Source organism: Mus caroli, unplaced genomic scaffold (genome assembly GCF_978045245.1).
Source record: "Mus caroli unplaced genomic scaffold, Mus_caroli_1 scaffold_13, whole genome shotgun sequence".
NCBI classification, from domain to species: Eukaryota; Metazoa; Chordata; class Mammalia; order Rodentia; family Muridae; genus Mus; species Mus caroli.
The window spans coordinates 50911315-50927638 of NW_028227268.1; the positions used below are offsets into that span (position 1 = coordinate 50911315).

A 16324-nucleotide genomic window follows, 5' to 3' on the forward strand; every position below is an offset into this window, starting at 1 on the left:
TGCTCCTTTAAGCTACTGTGTGGCTGGAGAGAGATGGAACAGGAAAAAAGTGTCTACACCTCTCTAAGGCTGGGATGGAAACAGGCCCGAGTGGGGCCGCTGGCACTCAGGGAGAGCTTTCTATAAAGCCAGGTTGCATCCTGTTTCTGACCGGTTGGCCTAGGTTTGTGGCCCTTTAAGGCAAGGACTTCTCATGGAAATCAAGACTTTTGAGGGTGCTGGATATCCCCAGGATTCTGGCCTTCCTGGAGAAGGGAACTGCCCAAGGCCATGAAGCCATTAATGTAGGAATCTCTGGTTGGCTATTAGCCAGCTATAATGTCCCCTCATGGCAAGGTCTGTTACGGTCAATGCCCGAAAGGGACTGGTGGTGGTGTGGTCAGAATCCTTTATCTACCTTAAGGCTCTGGGAAAAAAGCATGAAAATTTGAGCTGGCCACAAGGTGGCGCCAAACACCAAGCCGACACATTACGTTTTCTCCTCTAGCTCCCCAAGGGGGTTCAGTGGGCTCCGCATAAGCTCTGCTTGTTTCTCTGAACCCAGGACAAAGGCCCTCTAAAGGACTGGGGAGAGCCCGACCCCTCAGCCAGATCTTAGAGTGGAGGCAGAAGCTTGACACTAGGAATTTATCAATTTCCCCCAGAACTGGGGTAACTCTCTTAGTCACCCCAAAGTTAGAAACCTTCTCCCAGACCCCAGGAGGAGAGGAACAGGGGAAAGTGGAGATGTTAAAGGTCAGAGACTGGGACAAGGTTGGCACTACAGGTACAGGACAGGCAATAGTGGCTTTGGGCCTCCCCCCTTTTTCCCTCGGATGGCCCCAGCTGTCTACTGCTGCCTGCTTTCTTCTCTCCTTCTCCACAGAAACATCTGTGGACCTTTTTTGTTGAGGTGGCACAAAGGAAAACCTTGATGTAGTCACTATGGGTGTCAGACAGGGGATCTGCATCTGCTGAGAGATCCTGAGGAATGTGGACGGTGGGGTCTGTAGTGCCTAGACTACCTTCCTTCTGCCTTTCTTCCTTCTTCCCTCCCTGTCCGGAAATCCCCTGGGTGTCGTCAGCTGCTGTCCTCCCCTCTGGTGGGATTATCTAGGCTTGCACAGGCCTCTTCCCAGGTATCAGCCAGATTGTTCCCTGCTTTGGTAGGATTATCTAGGCCTGAACAAACCTCTCCCCTACCTGCAGCATGGACGTCTCTCTACTCCTCAATGTGGAGGGTGTCAAGAAGACCATTATGCATGGGGGGACGGGAGAGCTCCCCAGCTTCATCACTGGCTCTCGAGTGAGTATCTACTCCCCGATAGGACCCCATGGTTCTTTTCTCTGTTTCAGCTGGGCCTAGGGCATTGCAGGTATCCCTCCCTACTGCAGCCAGGCAGGCCCTTGCTGGACTTGCCTGTCCATTACCCAGGCTCCCTTGCTTTGGAGTTTATAGACAGGTCTTTTTGGTAGTTTTCAGGGTAGCTTTAGCTAAGAGGAGAGGTTAAGGAAACTTTCCAGAGCTCCAAATGTCAACTTAGTAGGAAGGAACCTCAGGAGTTGTGGAGTTTGTCCTCTTGTGTTTGATGGGTCTCTCAGGGGTGGAGGAACACACCCCTGGACATTGGAGCTTATAGGAGAAGGAATTCCTGGCCCTTGGCTGTGAAAGATAGGCATAGGGTTTGCTGGAAAGCAATGGGTTCCTTGCAGGGACTTGTAGGTATTTCTTGAGGGGAGCTGAGGCATCTTATCTTGTGAGATGCGGGCGAGCTGACCCCCAAGGACAGCCTCAGTAGCCTGCGGTGGTTGGGTGACACGGCTGCTGGAACTGGGGGAGATATGTCCACACCAAAGCCCTCTGTTCTGGGGACCAGGTGACCTTTCATTTCCGCACAATGAAGTGTGATGACGAGCGCACGGTGATCGATGACAGCAAGCAGGTGGGCCAGCCCATGAGCATCGTCATCGGCAACATGTTCAAGCTGGAGGTGTGGGAGACGCTGCTGACCTCCATGCGGCTGGGCGAGGTGGCTGAGTTCTGGTGCGACACCATTGTAAGTAGTCTCGTGGCTCCCTCTGCCCTCTGTTCCCCCATGCGCTTCCCAGAGCTGTCAGGGTTCAGGAACGTTAGGGTAAAACAAGACACTGCAGGCGAAGACACCTCCATCTCTATTCTCTGCCATTACAAACATGACACCCAGCCCTTCAGATAAAGCAGGCCTTAAAGTGACGTGGGGTATGTGGTTGGCTCAGGGGCTGTGGGAACATGTGACCTCGCATGGGAGGAGAGGGTCCCCCTTTCCTTTTTGCTCAGCATCGTAGATCCTGGAGACTCAAGCCACCTAGCACATCCTTCCCCTCCCCCATTCCTCCCAACTCTATGACTCACTTCATATTTATATCACATAGAAAACATCTTTACAACTTCTTGTTTCGTGCTTGGGAGGGATAGGTATTTCTTAGAGAAACTTTCAAATATGCAAAAGTCAAGGAAAAAACAAGTTGTGAGTTCCTGCCACCTATCAATGCATAACCCTCCCTTGTATCCACTTCTGTCCAGGGAACTTTCTTCAGTATCCCACATGGTATGGGCAAATTTCAGACATCGTGCCAGCTCATGTAGACACACTAGAATTTGAAACTCTAAAAATACAAGACATTAAACACACACACACACACACACACACACACACACAGCATCCTTGTTACATCTTCAGAAAACCCAAACAATCTCTTCATGTTCTCTAACTGCTTGTCACAGTTAGGATTCTCTGACCATATAATTTATTCCATTCTAAAAGTTTTTATTTTTAAGTCCAGGTATACATGTGTGTATCTATGTGCATTCGTTTACAGGAGTGCAGGTACCCAAAGAGTGCGGTAAGAGGGGGTTGGGTCCGCTGGAGCTGGAGTTGCAGGCGGCTGTGAGCAGCTTGGCATAGGTTCCGGGAACTGAACTTTACTCCTCGGAAAGAACAACAAATGCTCTTAACGGCTGATCCATCCCTCCAGCTCTCTCATTTGTTCTTTATAAACGAGTGACATTTCTGTGCTCAGGCAGGACCCAAATAAGGTCAATGGGTTAGGCTTTGGCAGTATGGCCCTGTGTCTCCTTTCTCTCTGGGGTCTCCTGCCTCTTCTGGGTCATGTCGGGCCTGAGTTAGCAGTCCTGGAGAGATGCACACACATTTGGATTCAGCTGGTTGCTTCTGAATGTAATTGTCTGACATATTCCTTTATTTCCTGTACTTTTGAAAAATGGGCTTTTAGCCTCAAGGGCTTGAAAAGATTCTAGCTCTTTCTTTCCTCTCTCCTTCTCACCCCCCCTTGTTATTTTTGGGCCAAGTTTCATGTAACTCAGGTTGGCCTCAGACTTCTGGTGTGGCTGAGGATGACCTTGAAGTTCTGACCCTCCTGCTCAGTTTCAAGGGTTACAGGTATGCACCGCTACCCTTGGTTTATTTAGAGAGCAAACCCAGGGACCTGTGCATGCTGGGCCAGTGCTCGACCAATGGAGTCCCACCCCCAGCCTCTGTTTAAAGTCACAGATAGCTCTGTTAACTTCTCACAGAGGGCCCCACTGTGCCTGCCTATCTCAAGATTGAGATTGATGGGTGAGTTCAGGTGTTGACAAGCTGAGCTGTCTATCACAAAGCTCCCCCTGGATTTTCACAGCGGATGGTAGATAGATACTCTTTATTTCATGGGGAGCTAATGACCTTTTTGAAAGAGCAGTGTGTAAGAGAGAGAGACTGCATTTGAGATGTGTTCTATTAGTGTGGAGTGACCCGGGAGGTCCTTTCTCCCCTTGCCACACTCTCTCCTTATCTGTAAGTGAATGAAGACATGCCCAGGGCTATTTTGGGAATCACAGAATATGATATAAATAAATGAGCAGAGGTCACAGTATTTATAAGGCGGTTAAATAGTAGAAGTTATTATTTTGAGCTGGAATGTTGACGATCCACACTTTCATTTTACTGAGGAGCCTTGCTGTGGGTAAGATTCTGAGAGAGGAAGTAACCTGCTGTGGTTCAAACAAGTTGAGGGGCAGGATCGAAATGGGGTCCTTAGCCTTCCTGTTGGATACATGCATCTTTCAATAAGGCCAGACTACAGTGCCAACCAATAGGAGTGCAGTGTAACACATTACACCTGGGTGTTCCTCAGTACACAGGAGCCCAACGTCTTTTCTTTGCAACAGTCTCTGTGTTATAATTTTTATCTTAATGTCCTTTAAATTGAAAAAAAAAAGTGTGTCTGTCAGTTCAGGACTTCATCCAGTTGGCTTATTCTGTGATAGGTTAGTTTAGAACTGTTTCTCAGAGGCCCCCTGACCTTGTGAGACCCCTGCGTACCAACTTCAGGCTTTCTGTTCTACAGGGCCTTGTCACCAGCAAGAATAACTACTCCCCTCAAGTATGCTCCCCGGGGTGCATATTTGATAACATGGTAGGCTGCAAGAACACAATGCTGTCAATAAGATCTTGACTAGTTGACTGATTTGCTGTTTGCAAAGTCCCGAGCTGCTGCTCCCTCCAGGAGTTGTCCTGTGACTCTGTGGTCTTTTGGCTTCTTCGACATCTCATAGTGGGCAAGCTTTAGACATGGTGACTGTTGGTTTTCCCAATGCTCATGGCTTTCACGAATGTGCACATGAGTCACTTGTCCACGTAGACAGCCATACTTTATCTATACATCCATCCACCCCACCCTCATCTGCCCAGGTATGATTTTATTTATCCTTTTAGTCAACCAGTGTTCAGTCAAAATCCAGACTTTCATCACTAAACCTCCCACACATCCATCCATCCATCCATCCATCCATCCATCCATCCATCCATCCATCTATCCAAAGTTCTTCTACCCAGGTCTCAATTTAATCAGTGTCCATTTACAATCAAGATAGGTTTTTATTTTTGTCTGTGTGTCTGTATATACATGGTCAGAGGTCATGACCAGTCTCAGAAGGTCAGCCTCACCTTCCACGGAGTACACCAACTGGTCTGTGAGTTTCCAGGGACTCTTCTGTCTGCTTTCCATCTACCCGTAGGACCGCCAGCATTACAGATGCACTTCCTATCAACACCTGCTTCATGTGGACTCCAGGGATCTGAACTTTGGTCCTCACACCTGTGCAACAGGCACTTTCCCTGACGTACCATCTCCCTGGCACCCATCATCCAATTTTTCGCCACTAGATCTCTACCTTATTCTGTTTCCTCTTATCTCCCCAGGATCTCTTCTTCCTCCCCCTCCTCTCTTCCTTACATCATCAAGCAACTCCTGGGCACCCACTGGGCCTATTCTGTGTTAGAAGTGATGCAGGTGGACTCCAATCCTGGAGGAACTGAATTGTGGGGAGCAGACCCTTAGCTTGTTAGAGTGAGAGGCAACCAGGGCATGGCATAGAGAACAAGGGCAGAGCACTTTGGGGTCACAAAAAGCAGAACACTAACTGCTTTAGAGTCTTTGGGGGAACTTCTTCAAGTAGGTGACATAGAGTTGGGTCTTAAAGAATACCTAGGAGTTCACACGGTGTGCTGATTAGTTCTACGTCAACTTGACACAAGCCAGAGTCATTTTGGAGGAGGGTTCTCAATTGAGGAAATGCTCCTACTAGATTGGCCTGTCTGGGCATTTTCATGATTGTTAATTGTTTTGGGATGACTTAGACCATTGTGGGTGGTGCCACCCCTGAGCTGGGAGTGGCAGGATTTTGGGTTCTGGACTCCAATACAGCTCTGCGCTCACTTGTTTTTAAATGCTGCCAACCAATTTAAAAAGCAGACCTTCAGACTCAACGCACTGTTTGTGGGCAAGTGATTGATATGCACAGGTGAAAATCAATGAATGTGGCCTGAGACGCTGCAGGTGGCATCTTCCAGTGCAGACAGGGCCTTGGCCTGCACCAGGCTCTGGCCACAGAGCAAAGAGGAAACCATAGTTCTCGGCTCCCTGATTGCCTGAGTCCTCAGATATCCAGAGCCCATGAGTGACAGCTGCTGTGCCTATAACCTGTTGCTTGGAAGGAGGGCTCTAGGATCCCTCTCTTTCTCAAAGTTGCTGCTAGGAGACTAAAGACCTGCCTTGTCCCCAACCTGTCCTTGTCTCTCGGGATTCTATCCTGTTCCTGATGTCATTTTATAACCCCAGGCATGGGATTGGGCACTGGGCCTTCCAGGTTGACAGGTGTCTAGCAGAATTTAGCCTTTGTATGAGGTCCTGCTCAAATGGCGCCCGTGGGTCTCTCCTGGAAGCAAGTTGGTGGGAGCTCGGTGCTCCCTCCCTTACCCTAGCCTTAATCCTCAGGCACCTGCCATCTGGCCTTGCCTCTCAGAAGTCAGCCCAGGACATCTGGGCTAATCCAGACCAGTTGGGGTGGGGAAGGTGACCTTCAACTCTCAGCTTCTGTCTTTCCTACCAGGAGCAAGGGACTAGAGTCACTTTGTAGGGCCCTGAACTGGGCAATTTCACCTCTGTGGAGATGGGCTCCGAGGCTCAACTGGAAAGTTGAGGCTTAGCATGGAGTAGGCTGGATCAGACCAGACATACATTTGCACTGTCACATTTGATGGCTGTCTCAGTCTAGGACCCTGGTCCCTCCCACTGCTGCATGCTGAGAGCCTTGGGTTTGTGAGGCTCAAGGGTTTCTTGGGGGAAGAAATGTGTTATACTAACCACAAGGCTCTAATGAGGCAATACGTGGTTAAAATCACAGCTTGGGGAGGCTGGTTTGAATCTTGTCTGTGTCATGCCTAGTTGTGCAGCCTTGAGAAAGTTGCTTAGCCTCTCTCTCCAGGCTCTTGTTCTACATCTGCAGCCCAGGGATATCCACAGTAGGTCCTTGGATGGGTGGTGACGAGGACAAGAGGTGCAGACAGATATAAAGCAGTTGGTGGTACACTGAGAAATATGGTTATTCTGGGGGTGTCCCGGAACATCAGCACTCTGTTGTGAAGGGTGTGGCATGGACTAGGTGTGGCCTGGTAGGCTCTGACAGCTGAGACATCCCTCTCCATATCTCTACAGCACACAGGGGTCTACCCTATGTTGTCCCGCAGTCTGCGGCAGGTGGCTGAGGGCAAGGACCCCACAAGCTGGCATGTGCACACGTGCGGGTTGGCTAACATGTTTGCATACCACACGCTGGGCTACGAGGACCTGGATGAGCTGCAGAAAGAGCCACAGCCTCTTGTCTTCCTGATTGAGCTGTTGCAGGTGGGAGCCAGGTGTGGGAGGGGCTGGCCCAGGTCAGGAGGGATGCTGCAGACCCCCTATCCCATGCCCACTTCACATGTTTCTGTAGAAAATAAGAGGCTAGTCAGGGACCCCAGGAGAACTGAAAGTTGCAAAACCAGCCCCTCCCCCCACCAGGAAAAGGCTCATTTGGAACCAATGTTTGAAAACGCATTTAATTTCATTTTTGAAGCATTTTTATTTGATCGGTCATCTGCTTCCATTTCTGCAAGATTTAGAGTTGCGGCCTCTTCCTTGGTCCCTGTGATTTGTGGGTCTGGCATAATAAGAGATCCTCCATGGATCTGGAAGAACCAGGCTGAAGGTCAAGGCCAGGTCAGGACTCAGCTCATGAGCAAGGTTGAGGCTCAACCTGAGGGCTGCATGGGGAAGTAAAAAAGAACAGTTGTGTCTGTACACTGAGCAAGAGCATCCCTTCCGAGATGCTTTCTGTAGAGACTACATGTTTGTGTTATTATGATGATAAATTCCCACCAGATGGCAATAAAAGTGCCTTGTGCTAACACAGTGAGTACTCATGACAGTTTTCCAACGATTGAAAGCAAACTTTCCTAAAGAAAGGAACATTTTCATAATCTGCCCAAAGGCACTGGCTTGCTTAGGGCAGGGCTGGGCTTTGCTGCTTCTTTGCTCTGTCCTCAAGGTCTTAACCAGTGAGCCTTATTCTGGTGTGGTGCCTCACTGTGGGACATAGGGAATCCCTTCAGAAGGACACTGGGGTGGGGGGGTGTCTTCTTGTCTGGTTTTCGCCTGGTGGCTAACCTGTAGCTCCTGGGCTAGGTGGAGGCCCCAAATGAGTACCAGAGGGAGACGTGGAACCTGAATAATGAAGAGAGGATGCAGGCGGTACCTCTTCTTCATGGAGAAGGCAACAGGCTCTACAAGCTGGGCCGCTATGATCAGGCCGCCACCAAGTACCAGGAGGCCATTGTGTGCCTGAGGAACCTTCAGACCAAGGTGTGAGGCTACCTCTGGCTGGGTGGGCTGGGACAGAGCCTTTAGCAGCAGGTGGCTGAGCTTCTGCTCCTCCTGCAGGAGAAGCCCTGGGAGGTTGAGTGGCTGAAGCTGGAGAAGATGATCAACACTCTGATCCTCAACTACTGCCAGTGCCTGCTGAAGAAGGAGGAGTACTACGAGGTGTTGGAGCACACCAGCGACATTCTACGACACCACCCAGGTGCAGCCCTGGCAGGGGTGAGGGGGTAGGAGTGAGGGTGGGGGAGCGGGATGGGGGTTAAAGAGACGGGGCAGCCAGGCCCCAGGCACCTTGGGAGCCCTTAGTAGACCTTCCCCACCCCATGAGGCATGGAAGCTTGTCTTCATCCAGGGGATTCCCACAAGCCTGCAACTGCATTGTATGTGCATCTGGGTGGATGATATTTTATGGAGGGAGGTGTCTGCTTCTGAATGAGGCCGGCGATCTAGTCCAGGCTCACTTGGAACTGGTGATCCTCCTGCCTCAGCCTCCAGTGCCATTACACCAGGCTTTAGGGAGGTGGTTTTAAAATCGTATGTATTTTATGTTTTTCAAGTGTGCATATGGCTGTGTGTTCCATGAGCCATTTGGGAGGAGCAGCCAGGCTTTGAAAGGAGGCCAGCAATCCAGAGAAAAATATGAAGTTGACACTTTTCAGCAGGTCTCTGGCAGTATTTGAGAAGGTGCTTGGCTAACGATAAGAACAATTAACCAGCTCCAAGCACCTCCACCCTTAAAGCACTGAGCCTCAGTCACCCAGACTGGTCAGGTGTGAGGACAGGGTCTGATGGTGACAAAGCTTGCGTCCTCCGTGGGGAACAACAGTAGATTTCTTTCTTTTTTTTTTTTTTTTTTTTTTTTTTTTTGGTTTTTCGAGACAGGGTTTCTCTGTGTAGCCCTGGCTGTCCTGGCACTCACTTTGTAGACCAGGCTGGCCTCGAACTCAGAAATCCGCCTGCCTCTGCCTCCCAAGTGCTGGGATTAAAGGCGTGCGCCACCACGCCCGGCTTAACAGTAGATTTCTTAAAGTGAAATTGGTCACAGGATTTGGGAAGAAATGGAGGCTGGGTGGCCGAATGCTGGGGGCTTTCTGGGACTAGCTGGGTGGGTGCTGTGCACGTCTCTCCACAGGGATCGTGAAGGCCTACTATATGCGCGCACGTGCTCACGCGGAGGTGTGGAACGCTGAGGAGGCCAAGGCGGACCTGGAGAAAGTGCTTGAGTTGGAGCCATCCATGCGCAAGGCGGTGCTCAGGGAACTGCGGCTGCTGGAGAGCCGCCTGGCGGACAAGCAGGAGGAGGAGCGGCAGCGCTGCCGGAGCATGCTGGGCTAGGCTGGGCTGGATTCCACTGAGTTAGACTGGGTTAGGTTGGGTGGGAGCTGCGGGTTGAAGCCCTGGGGCGAAGGCTGGGGCTATGGACTGGGTATCTGTAGCCACGCTGCTCCTCTTGCTGCAGGGTGCCCCAGGGGAGGTGTTCTTGGCTACCAGGAGGCTACCAGTGACTTCTCTGCGTTCCCACAGCCTGTGCCCGTGCAGCAAGCATAGATTGGGCATCCTTGGTTCAATTAACCAGGACTTTGATGTCACTTTTAAGCACATATCTGTATTAAATCACATTAAGACTAATGTCTTAGGGCTGGGGATATAGTTCAGTGGTAGAGAGCTTGTTTAGCAAACCTGGAGCCCTGGGGTTGATTTCTGACACATAAATAAATGCATCTTGTGAGTTCAAAGTCATAGATGCCCATGGAAAATCAAAGCCCCTCCCCCAAACCTCAAAACAAAGGGCACAGGACAACTACCATTCCTTAGCTCAGTTGTAATAAACAAACTTTAAAAAAAAGATTTATTTGATTTTATTTGTGTGTGTATTCGTGTCTGCGTGTCTGCCACATGTGTACAGGCACCCAAGGAGGCCAGGGGAGGATTTGTGATGCTATAAACCTAGAATTACAGGTGGTTGTGAGCTGTCCTACTTGAGCGTTGGGAACCAAACTCAGGTCCTCTGGAAGAGCAGCAAATGCTCACAGCAGCTGAACCTTCTCTCCAGTCCCAACTTAACAGTAGTTTTACTTAGCACCCACAATATTTTCATTATGATGTTTTCAAACAAAATTAGCTTTTCTTTCTTTTTTTTTCTTTTTCCTTTTTTTGGGTAATTCTCCCCCTATTCTTTCCACCATGCCTATTTGTATTTTTCTGGTAGTTTCTCTCTCTGTGTCTCTCTGTCTCTGTCTCTGTCTCTGTCTCTCTCTTTTTCCCTCTCTCTCTCTCCCTCTCTCTCTACACAAGTCTCCATTGCAGCCACTTGTATCATGTACCAGTGTTGCTTACAAATGGGGTTCCACTCTTTCCTGGGCTTGGGTAGCTGTATTTTGGGATTTCTGATTCTCTTGGTTCCTTTTTGTCACTTCATCGATAGAACCTCTCTGAATGTCATTGACCTTGGTGACTCTGGGGACTCCTGCCAGCCATCGTTGTGCGCCTCTCTCCCTGAGGGCAGGATGTACTTCCCTTCCACCACGCTGGTGGTTAACATCCACTCTGAGCTCTGCAAACAAATGAGGTCTGCGCTCTGTGCTCAGGTTGACTGGAACCTCTGAAAAATCAATAAACAACATTTACATGATTGTGGCTGTGCGGGTGTGTTCCCCGCTGGCAGGCTTTGATTGCAGTTATCCCAATTCTTTGATCCCCTGATCCCCGGGCCACCATAATGAGGATGCTCCTGGCATCTAGGTCTCAGTGTCAGCCTTCCGAGCCCAGGAGAAAAGGTCGGGCTTTTTAAAATTGACTTGGGTCTGAGTCTTGTAGATGACCCGTGTCTAGGGTGAGCAGGAGGCAGGAGAGGACAGAGGAAGGGACCTGCAGGAGCACACGAGGGAGTATCGTGAGGCCATTGAGCCCTGAACTGTGGAGTGGGAGGGAGGACAGAAGACCTTCACCACCTCCTCCAGCAGTGCTGCCTCAGGAGAAGCCTGGATGGTACACACCACCAAGTACCTGCATGGCAGCTCTGAAGTGGCTAAGGGGCCTAGAAAGGAGCATTACTGAAGGGCCAGGAGTAATAGCCCCAGAATTCCCCTTTCCTCTCCTCCTCTCACACCTTAGGGATGGAGAATCAAGAACAAGCTGTATTTTCCCTATAGTAACTATGGTTACATGATTTTCTGGGGTGCATAAACAAATGTCTATTCACCCCAAATAGAGATAATACTGGCCGACTAAAGAGAGGATTCTGCTTTGTAGACCAAAATGAGCATTCTGAGGTTACTTAGCAAGGGGCACTCAAAGGCAGCTTCTCTATGGGGAAGTCCCCTGGGCATCTATACCACTGAAGAGTCTCAATCCATTCAACTGTTTACCTCAGGGAAGGGAGGGGCCCTTGATCTCCTGAAGTCTGTGAGTCCCTCTCCACCCAAGATGCTAATAATTCCAATCTTGTGAAGGTCTCTTGGGAGTGAGTGACCACAGTTCAGATTCAAGATAGCAGTGGTCCCATCCAACCCGGAGACAGCTCACACACGCACACACACACACACACACACACACACACACACACACACACCACTAGATCCTTCCCATGCAAAGCTGCTAAATCCTGGCATCATCACAGTATCGCGACAGTCTTGAGGAGCCTGGTTAGTGTCCAGTCTTACTTTGTTGAAAGCAGACATCTAGACTCTCCCTCCCAGGGCCTTGCCTGGGTTTGTAGCTGGAGGCCCCATGTTGAACCTTGATCCACTGGTCTGTGAGTGGTGGCATCAGACTGTCTGGGAGGCCATTCGGAGCTCTCCCTCCCCCTCCCACCTCTTCCCTGAAGGCAAGCACTCAGGCTTATTTCCCATGCCCCGAGTCTGCGCAGCTCTTGGCCTAATTTCGACCGCTCCGTTCCTTCTGCTGTTCTCATTAGTGAGAGACTGTGATGAGCAAGGAATCTCACCTTCCCTCTCACCACCAATAAAAATATCATCTGAGGATCAGCCTGAGTGCTTGTGTTTCCTCAGCCATGTCAAGGCTGTCGGCTCCCACCATCAGCAAGCACATCTTCAGGATAGAGGTGGCGTGTGTGTGTGTGTGTGTGTGTGTGTGTGTGTGTGTGTGTGTGAGAGAGAGAGAGAGAGAGAGAGAGAGAGAGAGAGACTGATATGTCTTCCCCAATGAGAACCATGGACACCCCTTGAAAAACTCATAACCATGCTGCCTGGTGAAAGTTAGTAGTCCAGCCTGCTGCTGTGCAGGAAAGGGAGAAACAGTGTCTGTCTGGCTGGGGTCATGACTACAGGCCTTCTAGCCCCTTCTGGTGTAGCCAATGAGGCATCCAGACCCTAGGTAGGGAAGGCAGAGGTTTGTTTTTGTCTTTCAAGACAGGGTTTCTCTGTATAGCCTTAGCTGTCCTGGAACTCACTCTGTAGACCAGGCTGGCCTCGAACTCAGGGGCTTGTCTCTGCTCTCTTGCCTGCTAGAATTAAAGGTGTGCACCATCACCAAGAAGGTGGAGGAGGTTTGGGTTGAGTTCCACAAAGCTTAGTGGTGGATGGAACCCGCTAGCTCCCTCTTTCTGCAGATGGCTGTAAATACAACTTCTGCAGCTCTGCTCAGCCTATTAGTGAGCAGTTGCTGTCCACAGATGCATTCATGTTCATTAGAAGAAAAAAAAACCGTGTGACCGTAAATGTCTTCTCACCATCCTCGGAAGGACACAGGTACCAGAATCAGATGGCCAGGAGCTTTGTTTGCTCTACCTCCATTTGTGTTCAGCTGGGTTCTGCGCTGTAGGATTTGAGATGTCCTTCACCAAGGCTTCTCATAAGCCAGCATGCAGACAGTCCAGGCAGGAGCTGACGTGCCCATCCCTCTTTTCTGAGCATCTATCTCGAGTCTTCCCTCTCTTCAGACTTTTTTTTTTGTTTTTGTGATTTTCAAGGGCTCTCTTCATGACAAAGGAGGTAAGCTTGAGACCCAGGGAAGACAGGGGTATAGGGCTGCTCCAAGACTGAAAGTCTGGGAACCGGGAGTGTTGCTGTGTAATCCAAGGCCTGGGAGTCAGGACAGCTGGAGTGTAAGTTCTATGCCCCAAGCCTGAGACAGGCAAGCAGGAGGGAAGGTGGACTTGCTTTTTCTAGTCAGACCTTCAGCTGACTGGCTGGGGCCCACCCACAGGAGGAAGGTAATGTGCTGTGCTCAGTTGGCTAATTTAAATGTCAGCCCATCACAAATGCCCTCATATAGATGCCAGGGATAATGTTCACCAAACATCTGGGCACCTGAGGGCCCATTTAAGTTGATACGAGAATGTCACCTATCAATTCTGGAGGCTAGATGCTGACTATCAAGGTATCAGTGGGTGGAACCTCTAAGGTTTAGAGTGAGAAGCTTGGTCTTGTCCCAGGCCGGTCCCCTGAGTGCTTGCACTCACTAGTGTCTTGAGTTCTAGACACACCACTGTCTCCACACTTTCCTTTTAGAGCATTCTGAAGGCCCTCACCTGAGAGGGTGTTACTGTCACCAGACCAGGCATTTGTCTTTCATGCTGCGTGGGACAAAACAGGACAGATTAGATTCCGAGTAGGCTGGGCATGGGGCTGGTCTATGGTCTGTCTAGGTGAGGACAGGGTTGGGGTGGGGTGGGAAACCTATATAGACCAGGATGTCTTAGGAGAAAAGCTAGGTGCTCAGACAGGATCTTGGAAACCAGTGAGGAGTCTCTGAGAAGGGGAAAAATGATCAAATCAGCTTTCTAGAAAGATCTTTCTGTGGCAAGTTTGAGCTTGTATTGAAGGAAAGAAGCATTGAGACTCCTGCAGTAGTTCAGGCAAGGAACAGTGCTGTCAGAGAGGAGACTGGTGAGGTGGGTGCAGCTAACATGGCAGAGAGGCTTGGAACGGGCTGTTGCAGTTGTACACAACACCACGGGTAGAATCCCAGCCTTCCCACCCTTAACCTCATTGTGTCTACTTTAGATATGTGCAGTGCTTACCAGTTCCCAGTAGGTGGCAGGCAAGGGATTGAAGAAGGCACCTCTGTCTGATTTGCATAGATCCTATGCTGACCAGGTCAGAAGCCAGAGTCATCTCAGAAATCCCATGGATTTGATTTTGAAGGACAGGACTTGAAGACATCCAGTTCGGACTCTAGACAGTACCAGGGGACAGAGTCAGTGACAGCCAGATGATCTTGGGACCCTGTGCCTTTCTCTCCAGCTGAACACTATTCCATTAAAGCAGTTTATAAAACAAAGGGGCTAGGGCTAGGGGTCCCTGGTTAAGGTAGAAGGATGGGAAGTGTCCTTTGGGCTGGACATCCAGACAGTTTGGAAGGATTGATTTTCATTCTTGGTGTCCTGGACAAACGAATTTGTCAAGGTTTCCCCGGGGTTCTGTCTTGTAGGCAAAGAAGAGGCTCCCCTTTCAGCTGCAACACAGGCTTTCTGCTCCTCTCTCTAGTTTATATTTTATTTTTACAAACCTCGATACTGATTTCTGTAGTTTCTGTACAGGTTTAAACTCCCACCCCATTTGGCTGATGACAGTCATTCTGACTGGGGCAAGAAGGATTCTCGAGGCTGTTTCAATGATCATTTTCCTAATGGCTGGGGATGCCGAACGCGTTTCAGTCGTTATGGACCGTTCGAGTTTCTGTTTTTGAGGAGATGTGTTCTTTTTAGCAGCTCATTTGTTCACAGGGTAATTGTGTTTCTGGAGCTTTTCTGCTGAGCCCGCCCCCCTCTCCCCCCGCCCCCCGCCAATCATGTTCCTCAAGTAGCCTGCAGGGGGCACTGTTGCATGCTGGCATTTTGGACCTCGATGAAGCCTGAACTGTCACCATTCAGCTGATTTTTATCTTTTCAGTTTTTTACAATGTATCTCCCACTTTGCAGTGAGAGGTCTGATGGTAACCCATTCAGAGCCAGGGTTTATTGCAGCAGGCTTCCTGGCTTCAGACTTGAGCTGTCATTCCTAGCGGCCTAGTCTCTCACAACTTGACCTGTAGCATTGTGCTCCCAAACTCTGCATGGTGACATGCCGGTGATTTCCAAAAACTATGTATAACTGTTCCTCTTTGTTTCTCTTGGCTGTCCCCTTGCCTCCGACAAGGGGGGTCACTGTTGCCAGTCTGTGTTACATTGGCTATAAATCACTGATGATAATGATCAGCCAGGGGTCCCCTCAGATACCACCTGTCCTGTCTCCACATCTAGGGCCAGAATAGAATGGAGGCTAAAGACCAAGGAATAGTCAGACAAGCCTGGGTTCCTAACCAGCTCTCAACATTTACTAGCTGCATGGCCATGTGCACACACACACACACACACACACACACACACACACACACATGCTCAATTTAAAATCTAGATTCCTTAGGTGAAAGAACACGGTGTGATGTTTTTCCTCTCCAAGTCTGGCTTGTTTCAATTGGCATAATGATCTCTGGCTCCATCCCTTTCCCAGAGAATGTTATGATTTAATTTATTACACCATGCATATGGGCCACATTATCTTTATCCAGTCATCTGTTGACGCACACCTAGGTTGGTTCCATTTCTTGAGTAGGGCAGGAATGAGCAGGCTCCTTGTCTGTTGAGGTGTGTGTTTACCCAGTGGCATAGCTGGGTCATGTGATAGTTCTATTTTTAGCTTTTTAAAAACATGTATTTACTTCAGATGGAAGAAGGGACTTGCCACAGCACATGTGGCAGTCAGGACAATTTGTAGGGGTTGCATCTCACCTTCTAGAAGGCACCACAAAGCCGACGGCAGTGCCTTGCTGGTCCATGTTATTAGGCCCAAGGGCCTCGTCCATTCTTGTGAAGGAGTGTGTTGTCTTTCTCCCCTTTCACACAACACAAATGTTTACTTTTTTTCCTCAGAAACTTCCATATTGACTTCTATAATGGTTACATGTGTTTACCTTACAATCAGCTGTGTGATTTTGTACAATTTGCTTAACATCTCTGAGCTGCTGTCTCCTTTGTACACACAGGAGCCTGATTTCTGCTGTTTCATTGAAGTACCTTGATAGGCTGAGCATTGTGATGCACAGCGTCTGCTTCGGTTACAGTGACCTTTGTGTACAGACTCTGGGATCACTCGTGAGCTCACCT

The 16324-nt window shown here is 49.5% G+C and overlaps 1 protein-coding gene and 1 pseudogene across 1 annotated transcript; one reads left to right on the top strand and one right to left on the bottom strand.

The window, feature by feature from the left end:
- Positions 1 to 1189: 1189 nt before the first annotated feature.
- On the top strand, positions 1190 to 9552 carry Aipl1 (AIP like 1 HSP90 co-chaperone). The gene is made up of 6 exons (XM_021177953.2): positions 1190 to 1285; positions 1857 to 2036; positions 7015 to 7203; positions 8023 to 8199; positions 8278 to 8419; positions 9350 to 9552. Exons 1-6 carry the CDS (start codon positions 1190 to 1192, stop codon positions 9550 to 9552), a joined length of 987 nt encoding a protein of 328 aa, XP_021033612.1.
- A 6412-nt stretch (positions 9553 to 15964) lies between these two features.
- Positions 15965 to 16067, bottom strand: LOC115032716 (U6atac minor spliceosomal RNA; annotated as a pseudogene).
- Between the last annotated feature and the right edge of the window lie 257 nt (positions 16068 to 16324).

Excerpts from the sequence above, each read along its gene's own strand:
- Aipl1 (XM_021177953.2), top strand. The coding sequence starts at position 1,190 with ATGGACGTCTCTCTACTCCTCAATGTGGAGGGTGTCAAGAAGACCATT. Across the intron at positions 2,037-7,014 it reads AGTTCTGGTGCGACACCATT|CACACAGGGGTCTACCCTAT; the intron begins GTAAGTAGTCTC and ends ATATCTCTACAG. Across the intron at positions 8,420-9,349 it reads CATTCTACGACACCACCCAG|GGATCGTGAAGGCCTACTAT; the intron begins GTGCAGCCCTGG and ends GTCTCTCCACAG.